Below are 20,802 nucleotides of genomic sequence, written 5' to 3'. Positions count from 1 at the left end.
GAGGAGGCGGGCTAGGGCGGCACCAGGAGCCCTGGGGGGCTGGCCTGCTTCCGGACCCACGCCAGGTTCCTGTGGTCCTGTTTGACTAAAGTGTGGGGAGGAAGAGCAAAAAGGCATTTTTTTGTATAAAACTCGTCCTATAAAAACCTAAATGGTAACTGAAAGTCACGTAGGTGGGGGCTTGTGACGTCATGTCTTTGGGTCCCCGGAACATGTCCTGTCATCACCAGATAGTGGCTGGTTTAATCGGGCTCTGGGTTTGGTCCCCTAAACTCTTAAGATGGCTTTGGTCACTGTGTTTAGTGTCCACAGCTCTTGGGTCCTGAGACCCCCTGTGATACCTTGGATAAGACAAGCTGCTTAACCTCAGCAAGCCTCGGTGTCCCCACCTGTAATGTGGGAGCTGAGTCGCACCTGCCTTGCCTGGCTGCGGGGTTTGGACACTGCTCAAATACGATGTGTGTGGCTGTGGAGAAGTGGCCCACTTCTCTCCCCAGCGTTCTGGACCACATTCTCTGCAACAGGCGTTTTGCCTTTTCCGTGGACTCTTATGTCGGGAACGGATGAGGGTGACCCCTGCAGAGGCCTGAATGCATCGCACGCCATGCAGCTGCTCTTGCTTTGAGGGCCTCTGCAAAGAGCCGGGTTATGGGTAGTAAAACAAGTGGGGACAGAGCCTTTAAATGGAGGGAAAAGCGCTGTTAGCACATCCTGTGGGGTTTTCTTTCTTTGGTGAAGAATATTACCCTCTCATGAGGATTGATGGACATGTTTTCTTAAGAACAAACTCAGCCACAGTGGAGGCAGTTTCTGTGTGCGGAGAAGTGAAGTGTGAAGGGCCTGGGCGTGTTCTCGGCACCCTTTCCCTAGGCCTGAGAACCCCACTTGTGCCTGGGCTCGGAGGTGACAAAGTAGCCCCTGCTGCTCAGCCAGAAAAGGCCCTCCTGTTACTCTGTAGGTCACGTGTGGCCCTTGGCCCCTGCGCCTGTGAACTGTCCCTCCTGCCATGAGACAGGCTTATAAAGAGCAGGGAACTGCTTGGAAAGTTGTGTAGCAATTTGTCCTCCCCGCTGCAGTTTTTGAATGTGCTGGCCGGTAACAGGTTTTTTTTTTTTTTTTGGCCGGGTCGGGGGGGTGGTTGGACAGCTGCAGAAGGCTAATGGGTTATCGGCGCTTATTATCACTGCCTGGGGTCACTTGAAATGAGTAGTCACCAGCAGAAAAGGCTAGAATTCAAAATGTGACTTTTTAGTTTAATTCTTAACAATGCTTTGCTTTTTATTGGAGGAAACCTTGATTTCTTAAGTTGGCCTTTGGTCTTGCTGAGTAAATTTAACCGTTCATTCTGTTCATGTCCAAAGGAATACCAGTTTCTTCATTCTTTTTTTTCCCCCCAAATATTTCCCCTTAGAGAATCTAGTGTGCTATTTCACCGAAATGGTGAACTGGTGAAGTTAGTGTTTATTTTTAGCTAACTTCTTAGGAATGGTCTTATCTCTAAGCAGTGCTGCACTTCCCAGGAATGGGTGTCCCCACTCCTCGGAAGGCCCTGTTTGCCTGCACATCCATGTCTCTTCTCTACACTCAGCCCAGGTCTCAAGCCCTTTTCTTTTCCTCCCGAAGCCCTGTCCTTGAACAGATGTGACAGAAGTTTATTCCTTTCCTCCGGTCTCTCCACTCGCTGCGGATTCCTTGGGAATTAAGACAGAGTAGAGTAGACGTTCTTAATCACACTGAGCCGGTCTGGTGGGAAGGCAGGTGTGTGTTGCTGGCCCTCTGAATCTGGGGTTTTATTCACACAAACTGTATGTCATCTCACAGTTTAGACTGATACTGAATTGGAGATGATGCTGTCCTTGCCCCAGAGGGGTAGGCTTCAGCAGTTGAATCGCCATCGTAGAGAATTGTTTATCCCAGGTTTGTCCTGCTTTCAGTGTTGTCCGGCGGTCCCCGGGCCCTGTGATTGACAAAGCGTTCTCTTGCAGACACGAGTTGGCGCTCCGAGGCAACCTTTCAGTTCACTGTCGAGCGCTTCAGCAGACTGAGTGAGTCGGTCCTTAGCCCTCCGTGTTTTGTGCGAAATCTGCCATGGAAGATTATGGTGATGCCACGCTTTTATCCAGACAGACCACACCAAAAAAGCGTAGGATTCTTTCTCCAGTGCAATGCTGAATCTGATTCCACGTAAGACAGTTTAAATGATGCAATTACAAATCCACAATTAGTTATAAGCCAGATTGGCCTCTTTGAATTTTGGATTTCTCTGTGAATTTCCTTGCTGCCTCTACATAGCAATTTGATTTTCAATTAGATTCAATACATTTCCCTCTTTAAAAACTCACTGGTAGGTATTATCTCCAAACTAGAAAAGGTGTATATTTTTCCTGCAAATAAAACACTAAACTTTGTGTATGTGAGAATCTACCTGCCCGTGTAACATGAAATTAGGGCCTCTCTGGACTACCGTAATTCTTATCCTACCAATAACTGCCAGAGGGGAAGACGATAGTTAAGGAAAACTCTCCAGGCAGACCTCCGCACTGTATGTTAACTGACTCTGTGGGTTATTTGGAAACTTAAAGACCAAGCTCTTGCTGCCCAGTGCTTCTCAGCAGCGGAGTTGAGTGATTGTTTGAGGGGATCCCAGCTCACTTCGTCTCCTTGCCTCATTCTCCATTGACCAGCCCAGGAGAAGGCCGCCTCCCTGGCCCACATCTGCCTGCCGCCCCCAGATCGTGGCCCTTGGCACCTCAATGCAGATCCTCCCGAACTGGCTCCAGCAGTCTGCTGCGGCCCTGGGGGGACCCAGCTCCTTTCATTTTTCCTCTTTACCTGAGTATTTCAGAAGCCAGTTTTAAGGAGCAGTCAGGGCCTCGGCTGTGTTTTTACTTCTGTGTTCAGTTCACATTACAATCTGACCTGATCGGACAAGCCTTTGGGCTGGATTTGTTTAGTCCAGCAGACAGCCTGAGCCTGAGCAACAGCTGGTTCAGGCGCAGCCCGCACAGGGGGCCCGAGCGGACAGCAGTTGCTGCCCCTGTGCTCTCAGGTGTGCGGCATGTCAGAGGTCGTTGAAGCCGTCCTGTGAGCTCTGAGTTGGGTCTCAAGCATTTAACGTGCAGTCTGCCCCGGACGTCTGCACCTGCAGTCGCTCCCCAGCGGCGGGGTCCTTCTCGGGGCCCCCTGCACAGCCCGACCCGGGAGCCTCGCAGCCCCGGGGGAGGGGCAGGAGTGACACTTTAGAACCTGGGGCTTTAGGTCTGTCCATCTGACAACCAAAGGTTCATCATTCTTCAGTGCTTTTCAAGCAGCCCAAGCGTATGTGATACTAGAACTGCTATCTGACCAAAAAGCTATCGTCTCTTGTCAAATCTCAGGACGCTATTTGAAGTTCAAACGCTTGTGTTTTATAGATATCAAGAAAAAACTTGAAACCTTTTAGAAATCAAAAAGACATAAAACGTAGACTGAAATCCCTCCAGACTACACAGGGGCACCCCGGGACCCTCTTCACTTCTTTCTTCATTAAAGATCGACATGTGTGCCCTTTATTCCATCTAAAAAAAAATAGAAGGAAATGATACGGGCGATTTTGTGTGCTCTTAAAAACGGGGTCGGTGTGGGTCAGCCTGTGGACTGAGGCTCAGGTCGCCCTCCTCGCACAGGTCTTGGTCCTGTCACGCGCAGGCGGTGCTGAAGATCATCAACTACAGAGATGACGAGAAGTCGTTCAGCCGGCGCATCAGTCACTTGTTCTTCCATAAAGAGAACGACTGGGGATTTTCCAATTTCATGGCCTGGAGCGTAAGTAGCAGTTACTCAGACTGAATCATCCGAGCCCTGATCCTCGCTCCCTGATCCTTGATTCTTCAGCTCCTCTGTCCATTCGTTTTGGAATCAGAAACATTTGCTCTGCGAGTTGGATAGGTAACTGAAAACGGGTTTCCTCCCAATTCCTTGCTGAGGTTTTCAGCAGCCAGTGTTCTGATCAGACATTGTAAGGTAAAGTAGTCTAGCGCTTTTTGGATAGGCTAGATTTCCTTTAAGAAAAATAATACTGAGGCTGGCACGGTGCGGGGAGATTCCAGTAACCAGTGAATTCTCACGTCAGCGCTTTGGGGCTGCTTTTGCAGGAGCAGAAGCCAGTAGGACGTAGGAACACCCTGCTCAGCTCTCTAGAGTGTTCTTGGTGGCCTCCCGGGACCCTGCCTGCTAAGCGGACATGGAGGCCTTGGGTCTGAGATGTGGTCTCCCCCAACTCCTCCAGGAGGCATCCAGACTTTGGCTGATTTCATTCAGAGGACAACATTATTGAAAATAGGCCAGAGCACTGCAGAACTAGAAAGCACAACTTCAGTGTTTTGAAAAAGCAGTATTTTAATCTGTTAAGTACCAGGCACCAGGGTGATTGTTTGAAATGAAGCGAGCATTCACGTGTTCTCATGCAAGTTGGATATTCTTTTTTTTTTTCTATAGGAAGTGACTGATCCTGAGAAAGGATTTATTGATGATGACAAAGTTACTTTTGAAGTCTTTGTACAGGCGGACGCCCCCCATGGAGTTGCGTAAGTTTTCCTTTGATTGGGTGCTGTAGTGAAAGGAGTGAGCAGAGGTGCCTGTGTCAGGAGAGACGCACCCTTTCTGTGCTTACCCTGTGGCACACACACGTGTGTGCCAGCTTCACGTCGGTGCCTTTGTGTGGCACATTTATCAAGCAGTTTGTATGAGCCTGGGCTTCCCTAGTGCCTCAGATGGTAAAGAATCCACCTGTAATGCAGGAGATCTGGGTTCCGTCCCTGGGTCAGGAAGCTCCCCTGGAGGAGGGCATGGCAACCCACTCCAGTATTCTTTTCTGGAGAATCCCACGGACAGAAGAATCTGGTGGCCTACGGTCCATGGGGTCACAGAGTCGGACACGACTGAGCAAGTAACACAGTTCCGTGAGCCAAACACACTGCTGGGCTCTGGTGACTGTAACTGTGGTGAACAAGGCAGCTACGGTTTTACAGCCTCAAAGAACTCGGGGACCCGTCGGGCAGAGGAGTTAATAACAGTGACTACGGCAGCATATGCGCTTGCTATTTTGTTGGCGGGTTGGGCAGCGCTATGATGTGATGGTGGGGAGAGGGCGGGCGGCTGGGAGGATGCGCTCCTTTCCCAGGTCTGGGAGGGCTGTGTACAACAGCAAGGTTTTGGCCTTGAAGAATATGGAGCTTTGCGTCCTTGATCGGTAAGAAGGGAGAGGAGTGGGCAGGGTGTCAGGGGAGTCTGCAGGGGCCACTGGAGGCTGAGCTGGTGCGTTGGGATCAGGTTGGAGCTGAACGGGTGTCCGAGGCCAAGCACTACAGCAGCACAGTGCCGTCTAGGAACGAGGCGAGCTCAGGTGCCCTGCCTGCTCACGTGTGTTCTCTTCCCACGTGGCCCTCCTCTGGCAAGAGTGCGTAGACTGACCTGGGTGGCTTGGTGGCACTGGGAATTTTAAAAAACAAATGAGATTTGTTGGTTTTCATATTAATTGGGCTACTTTCAGAGAAATCAGACCCTCCTTTTTGAAACACACACTTGAATTGTACACTTGAATCCTGTTCAGATATCCGGGGTCAAGGGTGGGCAACGAGGTGGTATTTCTAGTTTTTTGTGGGGGTTTTTTGCTCTCGTTTTAAAAACGTGTTCCCCTATACTTACGATATGTCTTTTAACCAACAAAAATAGCAGATTGGGTTTTTCAGACTTAGCAGTCAAAACTGTCTTAAGAAAACCTAATACCCGCAGTGTCAGAGTCTTTGCTGACGCTGACCTCACAGGAAACGTCTAGCATCGGCCACGTGTTCGCATTGTGCAGAGAGGGAGGGCTCCTCTGCTTCCTGTTACTACGGGGGTTGTGGGGGTGCTGCAGACGGTTCGCTGTCCTAAGCAGCCAGAGATACAACGGACTCGAGAAAAGGCTCTAGGAGTTGAGGTCTGATCCTGTCACCATACCTGTCCTCGCTCGTGTATGTGATACTACAGAAAAGAGGGTTTCAGCGGTTTCTGCCTTGTACGACCAACGTGTGTGTGATGCGTGTGCGAGGGAGCCAGTCTGATCGCAGTATAGCTTGTATGTGGGAGCAGTGCCCTGGGTACATGACGGTCACGCAGCTGCTCCAGTCAGACTGAGTTCCCCCTAGTCCCCGCACTTGGGTGGACCACACGGGTGACGTTGGAGGGAGCCGGGTGAGCAGGACTCCTGGCTTTGCGACCAGTTAACTCCCTTGGAGGTGGGTGCTCAGACGTCACCCCGTGTCAGGAGGGGGGCGGAGGTGGTTGCACAGAGCAGCCGGCCCCAGCCATGTGGCAGAAGCGTGGGGGCGCAGGCTTGCCTGAACCTCAAACTGGTTTTGTAGGTGGGACTCAAAGAAGCACACGGGCTACGTCGGCTTAAAGAATCAGGGAGCGACTTGCTACATGAACAGCCTGCTGCAGACTTTATTTTTCACAAACCAGCTACGCAAGGTAAATGGATGGTGTTTCTCTCGCTCAACCTTCCCCAGCCTACCTTCTCTGTGCAGGATTCTGGGGCAAGAACAGCCCGGCCCCAGGCTTGTCTCCAGGGAGGGCCCTGCCTCATGCTTACACGTAGCTTCATTCCTCCGTGTTCAGACACTTGTGAAGCCAAGTGGTGTTATGAAAAGCTTAGTACAGCCAGCAAACCTAACTTTATTAGGCTAGAAATAATCAAGCTTTTTTTTTTTAATATGAGTCAGTAGTAGCAAGATAGGAAAAGTTTTATATGGAGGGTGATGAGTTGAAAGACTGCTGACCAGTAGTCTGATTTTTCAGTTTTTATAGATAAAATGTAAAGTCTAGCAGGATAGTTCCTTGTACTTTAGGAAGGCCATGAGAAGCACACACACATTGGCGGGTCCGCTGGCACTCCTATTTGCATCGCACTGGTCTTCCAGGGAGCAGTAATTACCTCGATAGGATTAGATCAGAGGCTGTGTGGGTAATTTCAGTAGCGTTGAAGATTTCATCAGTTCTTTTTGTTCACATGTCAAGTTATGTTAAAATGTTGCTCTAAGAAGTATGAAATAGAAGTGATTCTCGTTGGATGGTACGCAATGACTAATGTTTAAAATTGTTTTTGCATTTTCTTGTAACTTCTAGATTATCTCTAAAGACGTCCATGATTATTGGAAGACTATTCTGGCTCTGGGGGGATAGTGAGAAGCTCTGCCCATCTACCTGAGTTGTTGTGGTAGAAATGATACTTTCACATAAGATTCCATTTTTACTTCTGAATTGCTTCTTTTAGGCTGTGTACATGATGCCAACAGAGGGCGACGATTCATCCAAAAGTGTCCCTTTAGCATTGCAGAGAGTGTTCTACGAGCTACAGCACAGCGATAAGCCCGTAGGAACAAAGAAGCTGACCAAGTCGTTCGGGTGCGTGTGGGGAGGCCTTTCCAGCTAGTGGGCGCGGAGGGGTTGAGAGCAGAGCGCAGGCGCGCGGTGGTGTCGGGGCATTTTACCAGTGTTCTTGGTTTGACCTCTTTGTAAATGGGGGCTCTTAGAATTTTGCTTGAGAACTAATGCACCACTTAGGTTTGCCTGTCAGGAAAAGGATAGGTAATGGTCTTCAAGCTTTCTGTGCGTGTACTTGCAAACTCGACCTCCTCGCGCAGTAAGACGTTCAGAACAAGAGAAAGTTGGGAGCGTTTTGGTGTCCGGATACAATTCAACTTGGCTTTGAATTATAACCCCCCAAATAATCCTCTAAATTAGTTTAAGAATGATGACTGGTGATACGGTGTAGTTTGTTAACTTAATCTTGTGTGAAATTTAGAAGTTTCAACGTACATTCATTTTATCTTTCTAAGGTGGGAAACGTTAGATAGCTTCATGCAACACGATGTTCAAGAGCTCTGTCGAGTGGTGAGTTTCCTGCCGTAATTTTTTTCCTCTTACATTTCATATTTCGAAGCACTGTCAGAAGTTGTTACCAAACAGAACCTCAGACCTGCTGTAGTCACTGTTATTCCAGTTATGCCCATCTTTGTTCAGGACCAGGACTAGGCTAGAAAGAAAAGATGGCGCGTATCTCAGTTAAAGGCCAGAAAGACTGAAAATGATTTGGTAGGAAAGTGTGAGGGGAAACCATACAGGTAGTGGACTGTTAATTTGTTAAATTGGCGTAATCTACCAGTTAGTAACCCGAGACACGAGTCCTGGTGGAGGCAGACCTTTGTGTGGGTGAGTCTCCCCCAAACCGCCTCTAGTCCCTAGCAGGCACCCACTCTTCCAGTCGTGATGCAAGACACACACACACACACACATGAAATGGCAATTCAAGGTGATTGGCTGGGCAAGGTGTGTTTTCTTTTTTGCAGCACTAGCTGGATTGAATCCAGTTCATTAAATATCCATGGACAAACCAGTCAATCCTGTTGACAGGCTCAACCTCATTAATCTCTTGGTGTGGACCAATACGAGTTAAGTTTAGTGCTCAATTTACATGCTTTCCCCAGAGGTAAAATGATATAAAGACGCTTCTGAAGGCGCTACAAGTTACTAATTCATTCCGAAGGCTGTATAGGGGGTTAATCCCAACTGTTGCATGTAGTTATTTTTGTAAATATCCAACCAAGAAAGAAGATTTTGTATGTTTTTGATAATTGCATGCTAAAGGTCATAATATTTATAGTCTAGAATTTCTTTGACCATTGAAATTTCCTAGTCACGTTTCAAATTACTGCATAATGCTTAAGCGTAACATTTTCTGAAAGCCAAAACTTTCTCTTCCAGTTGCTTGATAATGTGGAAAACAAGATGAAAGGCACATGTGTAGAAGGCACCATACCTAAATTATTCAGAGGCAAGATGGTGGTATGTGATGACCAGTTTTAAAGAATGATTTGTGTAAAAATGTTTCATTGTCCGTATTTTGACGCTTAATGCTTAAGCCACCTTATTTTCCTTATTTGTAGTCTTATATCCAGTGTAAAGAAGTAGACTACCGATCTGATAGAAGAGAAGATTATTATGATATCCAGCTAAGTATAAAAGGAAAGAAAAATAGTAAGTTCTGTGTACATATAGCACAACCTTTTCATAATTCATTGTAATGCTTCATTGATGCTAGTGGTTTTTATTGAAATACACTATAGAGAATGGCCCAAATGACGAATGTATCTCATGAACACAGACAGATAACCCCACTCAGGCCAAGAAACTAAAACGTTTGCTAATTAAGGAAGACGTTGGCCCTTTGCTGCCACTGCCTGCCTCTCCTCCCGGGGAACTCAGCTTCTAACATCCTTTGCTGGGTTAGTTTACAAGGACGGAGCACATAGGACATAGTCTTGTAATTGTCAGTTTGCTTTCTCTCAGCGTTGCCTCCGTGCACTTGTGACAGCAGTTACCTGATCGTTTTCCTTGCTGTGTAGTATTCCGCTTTGGGGATATAACACAGGACTTTGCAAGCCATTCTTTTTGAGCTTAACAGAAGCAGCCATTTATCCCTGCCACCCCTTAGCAAGGTGTGAACACTTGTTCCACATCCAGTTAGTCATCAGGATGGTGGAAGATGGTGCTATCTTGGGTTTGATTTGCATTTGCCTAGAAGTCAGGGAGAGTTCACCTCTTCAAAAGCTCATTGGTGATTTGGATATCTCCTGGAACGTGTGGAATGTCGTTCACGGTAACTTGATGTCCGTGTCTGCTAATCCTATGATTTCTGGATCTATCTCCGTCGACTCGTTTTTCATCACGGGCTGTGAGTTCCAGCCCTGTTGCCTGTCCAGTCGTCTTTCATCAGATGCCAGCTGTCGTGATTTTTATCTTGTTTGTGTTGGCTGTTCTTCACCTCTGTTCTGGGGCACATTTCAGTTATATGGAGATAGTTGATGCTTTCGAGGCCTATTTAAGCGTGGTCTCTTGCTGCAACTGTGGGATTCAGTTGTCCCCACAACTGAGGCAGTATCTGGCAGGTTTTCTGCCCGAGGTCCCGTCCCTGTGGGGCTTTCTCACTGTGGCTGCAGAGGGCAGGGCTGTTCCAGGCTGGGGTGAGCTGTGGGGACTGACCCTCCCTGGTCAGTGCTCAGCAAGGCTCTCGGAGAAGCCTCAGCACATTGCCTGCGCTCTCCTGGGCCCTCCATCCTGCAGAGGCCAGCTGCCTGGGGCCTCTATAATCCCCACACTCTCTGCAATTCTGGGGTTTCCCTCCTCAGCGCTGCCACCTGGAAGGTCCAGAAAGTGAGCTGGGGCCTTGGAGGCTCACGGGGGTCCTGCACTGCCTTCACTCGGCGTATGAAAGAGGTTGTTGCCCTTGTAATAAGGTCCAGTGCGGGGGGCGCGCTGCTTGCTCCGCATCACGACCACCGTGCTGCTGCTTCCTCATGGCCTCTGGACGCTGGGCTGGGTTTTGGGGCTCTTCCCGCATCTGGGGCTCACTTTTTTTGCTGTTGCCGTCTAGCCATTTGTTTAACAGAATTTCATAATTGTGAAATCCAGTGTTTCACTCTGCTTTTTGTGCCTAAGAATGCCTTCCCTGAAGTCATCAGACAATTCTTTAATCTTTTCTGTTGATCTCCAATCCACCCAGAGCAGTTCCTTTCTACTTGGGGCCAATGTGGCCCTGAGGTGTTCTGCCTGCCCCCTGTCAGCAGTGAGCCCTGTGTATCTGTGTAGGCCTGTTTCTAGACTCTTGTGCTGGTCCATTGGCTACCATCCTTGGATGAATTCTGGGTTCTTCCTTTTCAGCTTTCTGGTGGTATAACTGATGCAATCATAAAGGGTTAACAAGTATTCATCATGATTTGATGTGCATGGATATTGTGAGGGAATTACTCCCCTGTCTAGTCAGTGGACCCATCCATTATTTCACTACCATTTATGTTTTAAATTTAGGGGGTGAGAACACTTAGGTTCTAGTGTTCAGAGTTACACGTGGCCGCATTCTCGGCTGTTTCTAATGTTGCTGATGTTGTTATTAATAAAACATCCACTCCATGTTATCATAAGACAAGATAATGTTGTAAGATATTACGAAAAACCCAAACAAATTTTCTGGCCAACTCAGCAGCACCCTGTTTGCTTAAGAGTGTACACCTCTCCCTGGGTCAGTGAAGGCGCAGACCTGGGAGTTTGTGTTCACGGCTGCGGTTGTTGGTATGTTCGTTCCTCTCTGGCACCTGAATTGAGCGGTTGGCTGTGTTATAATCGAAGCTTAAGTGATAACTTTGGCTGACTTTCCTCCCTCTCTCTCCTGAAAGTATTTGAATCGTTTGTGGACTACGTGGCGGTAGAACAGCTGGACGGGGACAATAAATACGACGCCGGGGAGCACGGCCTGCAGGTAACTGAGACTGTGGGCCGCTGTCCCCTCCGGTCCTGGTGCTCTGTGTTCAGACCCCGCGCTTAACCACGAGCTGGAGACCTCCTAGAGTCTGTCCACGCGCTGCTGGTGTGGAGCGCGCAGAAGGATCGTGTTTCTCAGTCTGGACGTGACAGCAGAGAGCTGGTCTTGTCGCTGGTGCCCGGCTGGGGAGGCCGTGGGCAGGAGGTGGCTGAGCCTCCTGTGGATCGGAGGCGGGACTGTCACCCGACTCCCCTGCCCCTCCCACTCCATCCTATGCTGCCCCTGACTCAGCGCGTCCTCGGCACTCTCCTGTCTCTCCCGGGCACAGGGAGAGCTGCTCAGTCACTGGACTCCGCTTTTGGTGGCTGGTGGCGGTGGTGCTTGGCCTGCCTTTCTTGCTGGTTTTCTGAGAATCCTGACTCCAGCGTGAGGAGCGCGTTCCTGTTGTTGCACAAGCGCTCGGTGTCCCCGCCTCTCTGCCACTCGGCCTTGCAGGAACTCCGAGGGGCCCTGAGGGTGTGACCCAGCCACAGTCTGCGGTCACAGGGTGTGGCCTGCGGCCTGTGCAGGCTGCCGGTCAGGCTGCTTGGTGGATCAGCAGCGTCCACATGGGTCCAACCACCCGGCCCCGTAAATCTCAACCGACTGGCTCAGCTAATTCATGAGTGTTTCAGACTGCCCCGTGTTTACCAAGCTTGCTAAAGCAGTGTGTGTGCGAGTGAACCCGTGTTGCAGTGAGCCACAGACCTGCTGTCCTCCTACCGGGTCAGGCCACTCGGGGTGCTAGGGTGTAGATCAGGAAGTCTCTTAGGGAACATGCTGCTGTATACTTAGGAAACACAAGTCACAAGAACCGCCCTTACCCACACTGAATGTTTTAGAGTCTGGGTGAGCAGTATGTGTATTAGAATCAGAGTCTCTGGAGACAGTGGCCAAGAAACAGGAGCCTTCTGTTACTCTCCCGAGTGGCCCCAAACCATGCCCTTCCTTTGCGTGGCAGTGGGTTCCTGGGTTTTTGGTTTTCTTCCCAGAACTGCCCTGTTCTCTAAATACGAGAATGTACATCAGAGAACCTTGCCACATAGGTGTGGCTGCTCGTGGACACCCGTTCCTCCAGGTGGGCGTTTCCTCATGGGTGTTGGACCTAAGGTTCACAGCTCAGAAGGAAGGGCTGATGGCCTGGTGGCGGCTGGATTCGGCCAAGGCTGCTTTTAGTGAGGAAAGAGCTGGCCGAGGCGGAGCGGAGGTGGGGGAGTGAGATGGGGGCTGGGCAGGGGCCGTGCCAGCGGGCAGGGGACCTTGCTGTTAGCAAGAGGGAGTGTGTTCAGAAGTGGGAGTGGACAGCCAGCACTGACGGCCCCGGGAACCAATGGTGCCCACAGGCAGCTTTCCTCTCTTCCTTTTGGTTTTCTCACACTTCTCCAGAATTTCAGAGTCTAATGACTGTGTTTCTAGGGCAGCAAGCGAGACTGCAACTTGGTTTCCTTCCCCGTCCTTGTCACTGGGCAATAAGATAGTGTGATGCAGACTGAGAGGAGATCTCACACGTAGAGCATTTACAGGCCCCCGTACCTGTCTCCCCAGCAGACGTCCCCTGCGTGTTCCCATCCTGCTGTGAAATGCTTTGGTGGCTGGGAGAAGTAACCAGAGGCGAACTAAACCTGCGTTTCTTTTTCAACGTTCAGGAGGCAGAAAAAGGAGTGAAATTCCTGACGTTGCCCCCAGTGTTACATCTGCAACTGATGCGGTTCATGTACGATCCTCAGACGGACCAAAACATCAAGATCAACGACAGGTAATCTAGAGTGGGCTTGTGAGACTTAAGATTGGCCCAGCATCCTGACTCGGGAGTAGGCTCGGTGGCTTGTTAAAGTCTTTGTATTCTCGCTGTCATCTCTCATTTGTTTAGGTTTCCCCTCTGCCTAGGTGTCCCGAGACAGACACCTCAGGACAAACTTTTCTGGGGGTGGAGGGGGGCAGTGCACTGGGAGGCCGAGCCTCACGGCACGTGGCATCTTCCCCAACTAAGGAGCGAACCCGTGCGCCCTGCACGAGGAGCGTGGAGTCCCAACCACTGGGCCACTGGGGAAGTCTGATCTCACTTTTGAAGGGATGGCTTCAGGGGCTGTGAACCCATGTTTCCTGCGCAGGGAGCACCTCTGTCTACCCTTAGGCAGATGATGCCCCGGGGCGGGTGCTTTCTGCTGCTCAGGCTCTGCTTGCCCTAGAAGTGGGGCTCGATATCCCTGTATTACTTTACCCAGGATTCTCCAATGGCTTGTTGTCTCTGGGTTCCTGTCGACTTGCAGAATGTGCTGGAATTATCAGGGCTGCTGGTGTGGGTGGGTGTGCTCCCCCCGCCGCCCCATGTGTTTTCTAGGCCCTTAAAGCACCTGTAAAAGTTTGGTACCCCACACAGCTTCATCTGGTTCAGCAGACAGAACTCGGACCGGTGACTCTGTACCCCTTGGTCAGAGGGTACTCCCTGATAGTAACCAGCCTCCTGGACGTTGGCCGGTCACTGTTGGGGAGGGCGAGGCTCGACCACATGGCCAGCAGCAGCCGGGCCTGCTAGTCTGCCCTTGAGATGGCGGAGCTCCAGACCAGCGGCCTGCAGGCTGGTCCACCCTGCTGCGGAGCTTTGTGGGGCCCTCACCTTGGTTTTCTTCCTATTAGAATCAGTTGCCGACATTTTTTCACGTCATGAGCTGTCACATGGAAGTCCTGATTTCTGGCATCTGAGGCTTGATTGGAGAAAAGTGCCTGCAGAGTACTTGGTACATTGCATGATGCCGGCCCCGAGTCCCTGAGGGCGGTGTGAGGTGGGCTCTGCCTCCCACCGCAGTCCTCCAGGAGATACCCACTCCCTAGAAAAGGCAGTGTGTTTTGTCGCAATATCCTGGAATTAGGGGATTCCGGTCAGTACTCTGCAGGCATTTTTCTCAAATCAAGCCTCAGATTTTTGTCAATGTGCGAGTCCTCTGAAGGAGTTCTGGGGACCTTGCATGTCACATTCCCTGCCCTCTCCACATAACAAGGAGCCAATGAATTAGAGAGCCTGGTAGCAAATAAAACCTTACAGTGAAGTATCTTACCGGAAGTGAAACCTGGATTTCTCTTTAAATGATTTTTTTGTTTTTAAATAGGTTTGAATTCCCTGAACAGTTACCACTTGATGAATTTTTGCAAAAAACTGATCCTAAAGACCCTGCAAATTACATTCTTCATGCGGTCCTAGTTCATAGTGGAGATAATCATGGTGGACATTATGTGGTTTATCTCAACCCAAAAGGGGATGGCAAAGTAAGTCTGGGTCCGGGGGTGGAGTGGTCAGGAGGCTGTGTGGGAATTCAGTGACGCTCGCTTTAGACTTGGCGTTAGCGGCGAAGGATTCCTTCTTGGCCTCTGACGTGCCTACACATTCTGATCTGTGTTAACTGCTGATACTTTCAAAGTGGATTTAAGTTGTGATAGTCCTTTATATATACAATCTTAGTATCAGACATTGGATCTGACAGGATCCCTTTACGTCTGACGCTTATCACCTGTGGCCCTCGAGGGTGGGGCAGCGACTGATGCTTGTTCCCGCGTGTGCCATGTATAATGAATGCTCTGGCTTTGCCTGGTTCACGTGGATCCCATCACGTAACCTTCAACAGGCGGAGCAGATGCGGGTCTGGGGGTCTGTGTCCACGCCCAGCGAGGAACAGAGCAGGTTGAGCCCTGCTAGTTCAGGCGGGGACCCCCACGGCCAGGTGCAGAGCCTGCAGCCCAAGGCGTTAGTGCCCGGTGGACTGAGATGGAGCCTGAGCTGAAGCTGGGCTGATACCTGAGCACCTTATAAAACTGTCCGTGGGTGGATGTCAGCAATTTCCCCGGAGTTTGGGACGAGGAAGGCGAGAGCGCTGGCGAGTTTCTGCAGGTCGCCCGTGGCAGAGGATGTGTTTCAGGGAAACGCCACCTCCTCCTCTGTGTGCCACCCCCGTTGTTCCCGTCACAGTGGTGTAAGTTTGACGACGACGTGGTGTCCAGGTGCACGAAGGAGGAAGCCATCGAGCACAACTACGGGGGCCACGACGACGACCTGTCCGTGCGGCACTGCACCAACGCCTACATGCTGGTCTACATCCGCGAGTCCAAGCTCAGTGAGTGCGCCGGGCGCCTGCCCTTGCCGGGCCAGCTCCCCTCCGGACGGCGGGCGGACGCGTGCAGCTTGCCCTGCCTCCTGGCCGCCTGGGAGCAGCCGGCATGGGCCCGTGGGTTTGGATGTGGACCGAGGGTGGAGAGCGGCGCTGCCCTAAAGAATGGCTTTGTTTGTGCTGGCGTAACGCACAGAGGTGAAGGCAGGTGCCTTTGTCCCCCAGGTGAGGTTTTACAAGCTGTCACCGACCAGGACATCCCTCAGCAGTTGGTGGAACGATTGCAGGAGGAGAAGAGGATCGAGGCGCAGAAGCGGAAGGAGCGGCAGGAGGCCCATCTCTACATGCAAGTGCAGGTCAGCCTCCAGCCGGCACGGCAGCTCCGCAGACCTGGGCTTCCTCCCGAGTACGGTGCCAGGGCAGGCGAGCCCCGTGAGCACACAGCCTAGGGGACGCTCAGGCTAGTCCCCTGACCGTTTGGAGTATTCTTACCAATTCAGGGGGCGGCTTAGATGGATGGGAGAGGTTCTCAAGCTGCCAGAGAAGGCAGCGGTGTGCGAGCGTTCATGAAACGGGCAGGGGCCTGGAGAACAGCGGGTGAGCAGGGCCCAGGAGAGTGCTGTCGGGGTAGGCGAGGGCTCCTGTTGGTTCATGATGTAGTTGCAGTTAGAAAACAGGCAATTGTAACAAGTTGACTGACCATCTGGGTAACAGGTACGTGTGCATCCTGGCTTTATAATTGGGGATTCTTACCCAGGTGAACTTGCAGTTAAAGCTTGCAGATGAGTTTAGACTGGCTGCATAGAAATGTTCGGTTTGGTCTTTTCTAAATAAATGAATATCTAACTTCATGTTTGGTCATTTGGGGTTTCTCTGTGTGGGGCTTCTGAAGAAGGCAAAAGACGAGTCGCTGTTGCTCTTAGCGTTAGAACCTTGGCTTCCGTCTGTGTGGCCTGGTTCTCTTCTGCCTTTTGGGTGTAAACCCTGGCCTGTGTTTCCACGCCTCTTGGCAGATTGTCGCAGAGGACCAGTTTTGTGGCCATCAAGGGAACGATATGTACGATGAAGAAAAAGTGAGATACACTGTGTTCAAAGTGCTGAAAAACTCCTCGCTTTCGGAGTTTGTCCAGAACCTCTCTCAGACCATGGTGAGTGCGTGTTCCCCTGCGGGTGGTCCTCTCCCTCCTCCACCCCCGCGTGTGGGTAGTCACCCCCGGGGCCGGCGCTGCTGGGCTCCTTCCCTTCCAGTTGTGCCCTCATCGGCTCCCCCTGCTGCCAGCGCACCGCCGCCCACACCCGTGGGGAGAGGTGTCAGCATCACTTATCCCCCTTCTAATCATAGAACCATCACCTTGATGTCAAATGAGACTACAAACTGATTGTGCTTCAATTAATTGAACTCTGAATATTTCCAGGGATTCCCGCAAGATCAGATTCGGTTGTGGCCCATGCAGGCGAGGAGCAACGGCACCAAGCGGCCAGCCATGCTGGACAACGAGGCCGACGGCAGCAAGACGGTGAGCGCGGCCAGCGGCTGGGCTGGGCTTGCGCGGTGCACACCGCGGGCCCTGCTGTGCGGCCTGTGGCCCAGGGGCGCGGGATTGGACTTGACAGTTACTCAGGTCTCTCTCAGCCATTTAAGTCTCCTAAACCCGGCCTCTCTCGGAAATAGATGATTGAGCTCAGTGATAATGAAAACCCCTGGACGATATTCCTGGAAACAGTTGATCCGGAGCTAGCTGCTAGTGGAGCCACGCTACCCAAGTTTGATAAAGATCGTAAGTGCCCCCCTCGCCCAGCCTGGCACCCCCAGAGGGCAGAGTTAAGTCCTGGACCATCGTTCTAAACACAGGGCTAAGCATTTTCTCACAAAGAAATCTCACTAGTCCCCAGAATACTCGTTAACATCTCTATGGTCAGGTCAAGTCAGACCGACTATGGGCTGTAGTATCTGGCGGGTGAAGAGAAGGTGGCGGCCACTGGTCATGTCCCCTGCTCTGCTGCTCTGCACGTGACAGGGGACGGAGCAGGGTCACTCTCAAGGGCTGGCAATAAATACTTGGCACTTTGTGGGCCATGACCCTCTGCCTGCCATTGAAGCAACCAAGTGGCCCTGCTGCAGCACAACTTTATTTACAAAACAGGTGGGTCTGAGTGTGCTCTTTTGTATTCCTTCAAGTGGTCACTTCTCTGGAAAAACGCAGACACAACCCTGAACAGGTACCCCCTGGTAGCTAGTGAGTTTAGGGTCTCGAAACTAGGTTTCCTACGTTCTCTGCACTTTCTCTCATCTTCGCTGCTTCAAATGCAGCACCTCCATGGGGTTCATGTTTGAAATGACGCTCCAGTCCTGGGCGCAGCCTCTAAGAACCCTTGTGGCACGCAGTAACCGCCAGTGCTCCATGCTGTCGGTTCAGTTGTTCCTGAAGCTTACTGTGGATATGTATTAGCATTGCACTGACTGGAAGATCCCAACACAGCCTGTCTGTTAACCCTGCAGATGATGTGATGTTATTTTTGAAGATGTACGATCCCAAAACACGGAGCTTGAATTACTGTGGGCATATCTACACACCAATATCCTGTAAAATACGTAAGTCTGACTGCAGTCGCCTTCTGAGCGGGTTTTGCTCAAGTCGCCACATGTCGCAGCCTTGGATTCCTTATTTTTCTTGAACCTAGGTGACTTGCTCCCGGTTATGTGTGACAGAGCAGGATTTATCCAGGATACTAGCCTTATCCTCTATGAGGTTTGGATCCTTATTTTTCTGTAATCCTCATGTCGGTGGTGGTTTGGGAAGGACAGGTCCTGTCTGTGTGGCTCCCCTGAATTTGCAGTGTGAAGACCACAGCCAAGTGGGGTGGTGTCAGGATTCTCTCTGTCCACTTCTGACTGTCCCCTCTGGGTGTCCATGATTATTATTAAAAACGTAGAGCTGATGGAATTGGGTGTAGAGGAAGGACATTCAGTGTGTGGCCTTATTAAACACTGGACAGGTGTTGCGTTATAACCATACCGTTTCTTTCACTGCAGGAAGTTAAACCGAATTTAACAGAGAGAATTCAGGACTACGATGTGTCTCTTGACAAAGCCCTCGATGAGCTAATGGATGGTGACATTATAGTGTTTCAGAAGTACGTACCCTTTGAAGGGCTTTTCTCTCTTTGCACGAAGATCCAAAGTCCTGGAACCAGAAAACAGATCACCTCTAGACCCTGAGACACGTTTTGTTTGATGTTGGCAGCGTGTTGAGCCTCTTGAGTTTGGGAGTTAGGGGTGGTGAGCTTTTTCTTCACTGAATGGTTTTAGTTCCTAAAAATGGCGACAGTGAGCGTGATAACTATTTGCAGGGGGACAGAGGTCTTTATGGAATAGCGAAAGTGTTGTGTTTTCCTGAAAACATGAAATTCCTTAGCCTGCACCTAGTCGGGTAATCGCTTGAGTCTGTCTGCTTGAGAGCCAGCAGGTGTGTGGTCTGAAGGCAGCCTGGTGACACAGCCGGGCTCCTGCGGCCTTCTGGCTGGGCAGGACAGTCCTGGACCCTGGCCACGGGGAGGCCACCGCACACGGGGCCAAGAGTGGGGCAGCAGACTTCTCCTTAAGGGCCAGGCAGTGAGGACTGTAGGTTTAGTGGTGACGGGCTTCCTTTGAAGGAAAGTGCCAGCCCACCGAGCCCCGGTCAGGGAGGGGACCCTGCACAGCTGGCAGGGTGGGCCCCGCCGTGCGTCCTGAGTCCTCCCCCTTGTCCAGAGGGCACCGTTGTGTTTCGGGAGTGAGATCAGGCGTGGAGAGCAGCTGCCCTATGCCGCTCAGGGCACACCTCTGTCCGCGGTGCCCTTTCCTGGCGGCCGGGCAGGCTCCCGCTTCGGGAAGCGCTGGCCTGAGCTCACATCTGCAGTGCTCGTGCCCCTGTTGCCTGGGAGACGGCGCCTTTTAAAACAAGCGAACAGTGAACCTTGGCCTGGACTTCGATCGTCTGTGTTTCTCCCGCTTCCCCAGGGATGACCCCGAAAACGATAACAGTGAATTACCCACTGCAAAGGAATACTTCCGAGACCTCTACCACCGTGTCGATGTGATTTTCTGTGATAAAACGATCCCCAACGATCCCGGATTCGTGGTGACGCTGTCAAACAGGATGAATTATTTCCAGGTATTGGATCACTCTTCCCTTCAGATTCCACACCAGGAAGACTGCCTTCTTACATTAAAACTGTCTTGCCCATGAGGCTGTGCAGTGGATTTGGTTCTGGGGGAGGGGTTACTATCCACTGTCTGAGGAAGTTCCTGCTCCAGGCTGGTTGGTGTTGTCGGTGCCAGAGGACCAGAAGCAGTTGCCCCCTGACTCCCCCGCCCCCAGCCATGTTCTCTTCAAGATCCTCCCTACCCCTGGCATAAGGTGGTTTCAGAGATCATAATTTTAACAGCAGCTTTGCTTCTGTTTTAATATGCGGTGTGAGCTATTAAAATCGTCTAAAGAAAATACAGACCTCCCCATTTAAAGTGAAAAGTGCTTCTAAAGTTCTTCCTCAGATATGCTGTTCCCGTGGATACATACTAAGAAATATAGTTTATTCCTGTTAAATAGTAAATTTCTGGGGCATTTAAATTCTGGCAGCTTATGCCCCATTTTTTAAGAACATTAAGCAGTCAGTCAGTGCTAAGTGCATGGGCCTGGCTCAGTCTGCTCTGCGGATGGAAGCCTCACTCTCTGCTCCCCCCCAGGTGGCAAAGACGGTCGCCCAGAGGCTCAACACCGACCCGATGCTGCTCCAGTTCTTCAAGTCTCAAGGGTGAGCCGCATGCGCTCATGCTGCATGCTTCCCGTAGCCCATCCGTTAGTTAGAGCCCTCGATGGACACAGCTCACAGCCGGCCACCTCGCCTTGCCTAGTTTCAGCATAGAATTGTCACCACTCACATCTTGAGCCCACTGTTCCAAGGCGTCAGAATAGCTGGCAGCCTTGTCTAACGCCAGCCTTACTCTAAAGACCGCACGCCTCCCCTCCCGTGTTCTGGCTGGGCCCGTCCCAGCCGGGACTCCGTGTACCGTTCAGAGAACGTTCACGTGTGACAGACGCAGGACTGGGGACCAGGGATGGGGGCCACGTGCAGGGCGAGGGGGCAGGGCGGAGTTTGCGTTGATGCTCGCTCACAGGTGTGTGTTTCAGGAAATGAACGAGCCTGTACTGACGCACTGTTTTCTCGTGTAGTTACAGGGATGGCCCGGGCAACCCTCTGAGACATAATTATGAAGGGACTCTGAGAGACCTGCTACAGTTCTTCAAGCCCAGGCAGCCCAAGAAACTGTACTACCAGCAGGTA

General features: G+C 51.1%; 1 protein-coding gene across 2 annotated transcripts in view; it reads left to right on the top strand.

The window, feature by feature from the left end:
* USP7 (ubiquitin specific peptidase 7 (herpes virus-associated)) overlaps nucleotides 1-20,802 on the top strand; it is a 30,402-nt gene that overhangs the window by 4,633 nt on the left and 4,967 nt on the right. For both annotated transcript variants that reach the window (XM_010840459.1, XM_010840460.1), the window contains 22 exons: nucleotides 1,986-2,184; nucleotides 3,666-3,804; nucleotides 4,477-4,565; nucleotides 6,384-6,492; nucleotides 7,295-7,425; nucleotides 7,860-7,914; nucleotides 8,785-8,865; nucleotides 8,967-9,057; nucleotides 11,253-11,335; nucleotides 13,024-13,133; nucleotides 14,485-14,641; nucleotides 15,339-15,483; nucleotides 15,703-15,833; nucleotides 16,491-16,625; nucleotides 16,893-16,994; nucleotides 17,150-17,255; nucleotides 17,978-18,070; nucleotides 18,160-18,227; nucleotides 18,512-18,612; nucleotides 19,478-19,631; nucleotides 20,204-20,271; nucleotides 20,691-20,799. In XM_010840459.1, the coding sequence (XP_010838761.1) occupies nucleotides 1,986-2,184; nucleotides 3,666-3,804; nucleotides 4,477-4,565; nucleotides 6,384-6,492; nucleotides 7,295-7,425; nucleotides 7,860-7,914; nucleotides 8,785-8,865; nucleotides 8,967-9,057; nucleotides 11,253-11,335; nucleotides 13,024-13,133; nucleotides 14,485-14,641; nucleotides 15,339-15,483; nucleotides 15,703-15,833; nucleotides 16,491-16,625; nucleotides 16,893-16,994; nucleotides 17,150-17,255; nucleotides 17,978-18,070; nucleotides 18,160-18,227; nucleotides 18,512-18,612; nucleotides 19,478-19,631; nucleotides 20,204-20,271; nucleotides 20,691-20,799 (2,456 nt within the window). The remainder of the gene's footprint in view (nucleotides 1-1,985; nucleotides 2,185-3,665; nucleotides 3,805-4,476; nucleotides 4,566-6,383; nucleotides 6,493-7,294; nucleotides 7,426-7,859; nucleotides 7,915-8,784; nucleotides 8,866-8,966; nucleotides 9,058-11,252; nucleotides 11,336-13,023; nucleotides 13,134-14,484; nucleotides 14,642-15,338; nucleotides 15,484-15,702; nucleotides 15,834-16,490; nucleotides 16,626-16,892; nucleotides 16,995-17,149; nucleotides 17,256-17,977; nucleotides 18,071-18,159; nucleotides 18,228-18,511; nucleotides 18,613-19,477; nucleotides 19,632-20,203; nucleotides 20,272-20,690; nucleotides 20,800-20,802) is intronic.

This window comes from Bison bison, unplaced genomic scaffold (genome assembly GCF_000754665.1).
Source record: "Bison bison bison isolate TAMUID 2011002044 unplaced genomic scaffold, Bison_UMD1.0 scf7180017864144, whole genome shotgun sequence".
Taxonomy (NCBI): domain Eukaryota; kingdom Metazoa; phylum Chordata; class Mammalia; order Artiodactyla; family Bovidae; genus Bison; species Bison bison.
Note: the sequence above shows the minus strand (reverse complement) of the source record. Positions and strands in the feature narration are given on the sequence as shown.